The sequence below is a fragment of the Diuraphis noxia genome, unplaced genomic scaffold (genome assembly GCF_037042655.1).
Source record: "Diuraphis noxia isolate RWA-SAM2 unplaced genomic scaffold, SU_Dnox_SAM2 contig0003, whole genome shotgun sequence".
NCBI lineage: Eukaryota > Metazoa > Arthropoda > Insecta > Hemiptera > Aphididae > Diuraphis > Diuraphis noxia.
The window spans coordinates 82,714,758-82,722,204 of NW_028301713.1; the positions used below are offsets into that span (position 1 = coordinate 82,714,758).

The following is a 7,447-nucleotide window of genomic DNA, read 5'->3' on the forward strand; positions in this document are numbered from 1 at the left end:
CCGTCATACAGTGGCGTGCCCAGGAAATTTCAATAGGGAGGGATATATGTTATAAATTTTTTAGTAAAAGTTGGTACATTTAAATAAATCATGGTTATGCAAACACAAAAATTGCTAAACATATGTACATTCATGCATATTGAGTATCATTCTACAATTAGAATTAATTTAAATAGCCACACACTATACACTATTGTTTAAATAAAATGACAACATTAAACTAAAAACATTTATAACCTTTATTAAAATAATTAATATACAAATGAAAAATAATTCTTAAAAACATCTTAGTTATTCGTAGTTATTCCAAACGAAAATTTATATTTATACTTTTAGTCTACGTGATAAGCATGATCCATCGTTCTATCTTATATCTTACCATAAACATAATTAATTATTAATTATTACTTAGAGGATTTATTGCTCATAAACATGAATACATAATCACTGATCTATAATCATTAATCAGTATAATCCGTATAGTGAATGTTTATAATAGCCAATGGGAAATAATTTATAAGCAATAACTTATTACTGATAATTTTAAAAGTAATATCCATATCCATATATAAATGTTTATATATGTCTATGGTTATATCTAATAAGTTGAAGTTAACAAAAAAAAGCCAATGGGGGGGGATATAACCCCTAACCTCCCCCCTTGGACACGCCACTGCCGTCATACCTCTATTTAAATACTCTATGTACATACTTGTGCTTGTCATAATAATCGATATTATAATATACACTTTATTTGTTTGTATTTTATTTTTAACTATACTGCAGGCTTGGGAGGGGGCCACGGCCACTAGGCCCCCCTGGAGCCGCCCCTGCTTAATTAGTTACTTAAGAAAGATATCTTAAAAATAGAGAAAGGTATCTTAAATCGTGGTACTAAGCCACTAAGGTATATACTTGTATTGTAAACATTTATGAACACATTCCATATCACGACTATTCGTTTTCATATTATAAAAATAAAATTTCAAAATACTATTTTCTATAAGTATTCAATTATTCAATAGATATTTCATTATAATTGAATAATTGATATAAGTTTTCCAACTTTTGAAAATTGTTTTACTCAAATACAGGGTAACGGATTAAGCGTGATAATAATATTTTTTTATATTTATATATATCATGCATTTTTGCTGCACTATTAGTAATTAGTGTCAAGCCACGAAATAGATTAAGTTTCATCATTTCCGTGGCCTAGCACTACAGTCTACACTTCTACAGGCAGTACAAGCAAAAAACATTGTGCATTGTGTATTTGTGTGTTCAATTAACAATTTCAAGTTCCAACACAATGTTTTTTGCTTCAAGCCACCGCCACGAGGAAAAGATAAATTTTAAAACATCCTCTCGTTCGAGAAACACAGTTGCCGGATGAACAATGTGCCTCTTATCATTTCGGCGTAACGAATGATCGTGATAACGAAAACAAAAAAGCGTCAAACGAAAACATTAAACAAAATAAAAAATAATGGGTAATAGTTTAATGATTATAATATTTTGTGATTTGTGAGTTGTATCATCGAGATCATCGCTCTTAATTCTCCAAAAAATGTTTTGATTTAACGTGACTATTGTTACGAAACCAGAAACTGTTGATCAGTCGAGTGTTTGAAACTGTCCGGTCCTGTGTAGTGACTACTTTCTCAAGTTCCTGTAACCGGTCAAAATGGTTAACTTCAACGAGAGTAATAACGGTAAGGCAAACTGTTAATTACATTAATTTAAATGCTACTTGTATAGATGTATGGTTTTTATAATAACTGATAACCCATTACAGTTTGTACAACAATTATTAGTTCATCGATCTTGTGTGCATTAATCTCTTCATATTCTCTTCATGTTTTATTTTGATTGTTCAGATGCCAGTGACTCTGAATCCGTGTCCAGTTCATCATCAGCAAACAGCAGCAACCAATCGTCCAGATCTGCTTCTCCAGTTCGAGCTAATTCGCCGTCAGGATCTGAACCAGGTTCACCAGGGTCACAAGGTTCTCGTATATCTCATTCATCTCCTGCATCTCATGGGTCTGCTGCTTCCGCTGCATCAAGGTCTCGTTCTAGGAGTCCATCAGGTTCAGGGCGTTCAGCATCTCCGTCCAAAAGCCCTTCAAAATCCCCTGGTGGATCTCGTTCACCATCACCAAATAGTAGGGCTTCTAGTGCAGCATCAGCCGCATCTGCAGTATCTGGTCGTTCTGCGTCTCTTGCTGGTTCAGTAACACCTAATCAATCAGTGGCGAGTGGCAAAAGTGACTCATCCCGTGCTAGCCGTTCTACAAATCGTAGTAGAGCTTCATCTAAAAGTAATAAATCAAAATCAAGTTCTGCAAGTCCTAAAAGCGTTGCATCTAAAAAATCGCGCTCATCGTCCCCAGAAGTAGCAAAAACTCAACAAGCTGATTCTGATGATAGCGATGGTTCTGTGATTGGAAGGAAAAAACGACAACCAATTAGGAAAAGTTCTAGTATATCTGGCAATGAATCATCTGATAAAGAAGAAATAACAAAAAAAAGTGGCTCAGAAGCTTCAGAAAAATGTATGTTTATAATTACTCAATACATTTATTAATATATTCTGTTATTTATTTTATATTATGTAATCTGTTATAGCCCCCCAAAAAAATGACTTGTTTGGCGAAGCTGATGATATAAGTTCTGATGAAGACCAACCCAAGACACCCAGACCAATGAGTGATGATGACATGGATAGGGATAAAAGTGATAATGATGACAATAAAAGTGGTGGTGGAGGTGGAGATGATGAAGATGATGATAATGACAACGAGAAGATAGAAGAAAAAGAAAAAGAAGTAGAAGAACCAATTCCAGAAAGACGGATAGCTGTTGAGATACCAAAAATATCTGTAGATCTTGGAAGTGATTTACATTTTGTGAAATTGCCCAACTTTTTGTCTGTTGAAACTAGACCATATGATAGAGAAACATATGAAGATGAGATTGATGAAGAAGAAACTTTGGATGAAGAAGGTCGAGCAAGGTAAGTGTGACATAACGGCTTTTTATTACTATTCGCTTATTTGTCAAGTCTAATTTAATTTAACTTATTTAGTGAAACATAAAATTAATAGTAGGTACTTGGCACATTGCAGTTTGAATTATTTAAAAAAAAAAAATTATATAAAACTAATTATATTTATAAATTGGTTATACCAAAATATTTTTTCTATAAATTAATGTCAAAAGAAAACTATTCCAGCAATTTGTAAAAAATATAAAACTCAATTAGATCTAATATCAGACACTCAGGTATAAAGTGTTGTGACAACAATCAAAATGTTTATAATATATTAATTATTTGTAAAATCTAATGTAATTAGTAATTTTACTAAAATATTTTTTCAGAGTAAAATTGAAGGTGGAGAATACTATAAGATGGCGTGAAGTTTTTGACAAAGATGGAAATGTAGTAAAAGAAAGCAATACTAGAGTAATTAAATGGTCTGATGGTAGTATGTCATTACATCTGGGCTCAGAAATTTTTGATGTTTACAAACAGCCTCTGGTGGTAAATTTTCTGTTATTATCTTTTATAAAAATAATTAGTTAATTTAATTTTTCTTAATTATATACATATGTACTATTCTAAAGAATACCATTCTTTCAATATAATATTGTAAAATAATATTTGTAGGGTGACCATAATCATTTATTTATTCGCCAAGGAACTGGTTTACAAGGTCAAGCAGTATTTCGTACAAAATTGTCATTTCGACCTCACTCAACAGAATCATTCACTCATCGTAAAATCACTTTGTCTTTGGCTGACAGATCACAAAAATCTTCTGGTATAAAAGTATTGTCTCAAGTAGGAGCTGATCCTGATGCTAATAGATATGAAAAAATTAAAGTTAGTATCATTGTATAATATGTTCATTAAATTACATTTATAAAAATATTGAAAATATAAATATGTTTGTTCTTTTTTGTTGCATTAATAACTAAATTAGTATTGATATCAAAATAGTATAACATAATTAATCTTAAATTCCTGTTTGTAGAGAGAAGAAGAAAAATTGCGTCAATCAATGCGTAAAGAGACTAAAGTGAAAAGAGCTAGAGAACGTGGAGCAAATAGTAATCTCAGTTCATCATATTTAGAACCTGAAAGAGAAGATGGGTCTGATGATGAAAATGCTATATCCCTGTCTGCCATAAAAAACAAATTTAACAAAAAATCCATGTCTAAAAGTGAGTTTTCTCGTAAATTACTCAATTTATACTGTTAAATTTCATGCTTTCTTTACTTAAACTAGATAGTACTGTTACTAATAATTGTATAAAATAAATATCATAGGCGTGCGCAGACTTTGTTTGCAGTGTACGCGACTGATAAAATATGCCCCTCTCCCATAGATATAAATGGCCATAAAATTAATGTACATGACATCAATCATCTAAATCATAATAAAATTAAAAATTCATCTTCAACTTCTGGTTCCAAACTTTCATTAGAATAAAAATAAGTTTTTCATATTTTCTTGAATAAAAGCATTTATTTTTTTTGAATTTAATGAGAAGCATTTTTTTTTACAAATATGTTAATTGAAATGAAAATTTACATTATACATAATTGTTATAACTCAAGCCTTCTCTTTGCTGGTATAAGGACTTTAAATTTTTCAATCACATCCACTCTGTCAATTTCAATATAAATTTGTTATTCAACATTAATGCATCCAGGCGCTTTGGGGTCATCACTGCAACTTGATTACAAACGCTTGATAAAGATATTTTTATCAGTGTTTTCTAGTCAGTCATGCTGGCAATTATATTAGTAGATTTTATTATTATTTTAATAGATACATTTATTTTAATACCAACTATTCAACTATTATAATAAACCTAAGACTTTTCATTATTTAGACATTGTAAAGTTAAAAATTTAACCATTGTCATTTGTAGGAAAATATAAATAGTAAATACCTACACTAAAAATAAAACCCATATTTCTTTATTGAGTATTGAGAACCGTTCAAAATAAATTTAAAAACAAATCCATACTCTATCCCATTACCATTTTAAAACCACTAACTGACCAGTTAAAATTATGAACTGAGACATTGTTCATGTGCCATTAAGCGTCTGTCTGCAGGGTATGCAAACGCATACCCTGTATACCTTGTGCGCATGTCCATGATAAATATATTATATTTTTACATTTTCATTTATTATTAATAAATATTTTTATTTTTTTACAGTAGATAAAAGTAATATATATTCATCTGAAGATGACAGTTCAGACATGGACACAAAAAAGAAAAGACAATCCAAAATAGTGTCAGATTCTGAAGAAGATGATGATTTATAATTTTTGTAAACTATTTAATTTTATATAATTTTTGACTATCAAACATATTGAATATTATGTGTAAACAATAAATTTAATGTAAATAGAGTTATTATAAATTTGTCATATTTTATATGGTAAAAGAATTAGAAATAAGTTTTATTATATATTTTTTATTTTTCCAACAACAATATGCCCTGGGTTGTTACTGTTGGCAGTTAGTAGTACATAAAATATATAAAAACCAATTATATTTTTTCAAAGTATCAAAACTTAAAAATGTAAAAAAACAAACAATTAATCTGTTGATGTATTTTAATGTTCACTATACTTCATTCCAAAAAAAGAAAACGCCATGCAGTGACTGATTTTCATACAAACAATTTAACAGGGAAATGGAAATAAGTTCACAAAACTGGCTTCTCCTCTTTTAAAATATAGCAGTTAGTTAAATATTGTAGTCAATATCAATTATTCAAATACAAAAAATACTGTATTATAATCATCTTATCTTAATGAATAATCAAATATTTAAAAAAAAAATAATACAATCGAACCATATACAGTATATGAATAAGTAGTTTTCTAAAAATCTTAAAATTATTATTACCTAACATACCAATAAATTGCAGTGTTCAAATAATGTTGTATAAACATTTTTATTTTCATAATGCAATAACCATTTTCTTTCATCTGAACTATTCAATTTTAATTTTTTTTTTTTAATTAGAATCAGCCTCAGCAGTGAAGGCCGCTGGCTGACATTTGACAATTAACAATTATATAAGATTAGTTATTACAGTTATTTTGTTAGTACATTACATATTATGGTTAATTTTTTACAATAAATTTTTGATTTGTATATCTTTGATGAAGCTAAGAGTATTTGTGATGGTTTCTATGTTCGGGCCTAGTGATTCGTATAGATGTTCTGGGATGTTATGCTTATTTAATTTGAATTTTATTTGTTACCATAAAACATAATTTTTAAATTTTTAATTTACTAGTATACAAGATTATAATAACACTGACTTATGTATATAAGGGAAGTAAAAAAAAATCCTAGACACTATATTTATATTATGTCCAATCAAAACTAAATATGTTGTATGTTCATTAATTTGTTACAATGAATGTTGTTATATTCAGTGTTAAATTAATTTTTAGATTCTGAGCGGAGCAATGAATGTATTGATTTTACCATGACGTGTTTTTTTTTTTGTGTCTGTCATCACGTTTTGGGGCAGTAAAAATGCTTCGATTTTTGAATTTTTGAAATAATATATCCTAGACTGACAAATCATCTCCGTTCAGAATCATTTTTCGTATACAATGATACCTATCATTGCATTCAAATTTAATCCCATCCATTACAGTAACCTACAGTACAGCAGAGCGACATCCACGACTTACCCACTTTTTAGAATACATTTTTTATTTTTTAATACTGAAAATAAAAAACTTAAAAATTGATAAAAAAATGTTTTCGAAATACTCAATATAGCCAATTTATAAATCTGATTTTAAAAAAAATTTATATTATAAAAACACTTATTTAAGTTAAATGGCTGATTTTTACAATTTTTTTAAATATCAATATTTTCGTTAAGTAAATTACGATCTATATTATAATTAGGTTTATGTTAGAAACCTTGTAATTTCAAATAATAATAAAGTTTTTTAAAAATATTTTATAAAAACATTTTTAAATAAGTGCATGTTAAAATCTAATTATTTTTTTTATTGTATTTATTTTAATAAAATGTGATGTATAAACTATAAATTACTATAATTTACCTAACGAAAATATTGATATTTAAAAAAATTGTAAAAAATCAGCCTTTTGACTTAAATAAGTGTTTTTACCATATACATTCTTCTGAAAATCAAATTTACAAATTGGCTATATTGAATATTTCGAAAAAAAAATTTATCAATTTTTAAGTTTTTTATTTTCAGTATTAAAAAATAAAAATGTAGCGCAAGTGTCTAAGGATTATATTTAAAAAATATTGATTGAAACAAAAGTTATTTCATTTGTCAGAATGTCAGATCTCTGTGGGACACTCTGTATATACTTCTATCTTAAATTTTTCCATTATTTAATGTTTAAGAAGA

The 7,447-nt window shown here is 28.2% G+C and overlaps 1 protein-coding gene across 2 annotated transcripts; it reads left to right on the forward strand.

Annotated features, from left to right (window-relative positions):
- The first annotated feature begins 1,442 nt into the window (after nucleotides 1–1,442).
- Nucleotides 1,443–6,191, forward strand: Atu (Another transcription unit). 2 transcript variants are annotated; one of them, XM_089224002.1, is made up of 7 exons: nucleotides 1,443–1,715; nucleotides 1,881–2,558; nucleotides 2,632–3,019; nucleotides 3,385–3,547; nucleotides 3,674–3,889; nucleotides 4,041–4,230; nucleotides 5,244–6,191. In XM_089224002.1, exons 1-7 carry the CDS (start codon nucleotides 1,688–1,690, stop codon nucleotides 5,348–5,350), a joined length of 1,770 nt encoding a protein of 589 aa, XP_089080128.1. In that variant the 5' UTR covers nucleotides 1,443–1,687; the 3' UTR covers nucleotides 5,351–6,191. The 2 variants fall into 2 exon arrangements, with proteins under 2 accessions (XP_089080128.1, XP_015379132.1); XM_015523646.2 differs by having other exon boundaries at nucleotides 1,444–1,715; nucleotides 5,241–6,191.
- Nucleotides 6,192–7,447: the final 1,256 nt, after the last annotated feature.

Excerpts from the sequence above, each read along its gene's own strand:
- Atu (XM_015523646.2), top strand. The coding sequence starts at position 1,688 with ATGGTTAACTTCAACGAGAGTAATAACG. Across the intron at positions 3,548-3,673 it reads TTTACAAACAGCCTCTGGTG|GGTGACCATAATCATTTATT; the intron begins GTAAATTTTCTG and ends TAATATTTGTAG. Across the intron at positions 4,231-5,240 it reads CAAAAAATCCATGTCTAAAA|TAGATAAAAGTAATATATAT; the intron begins GTGAGTTTTCTC and ends ATTTTTTTACAG.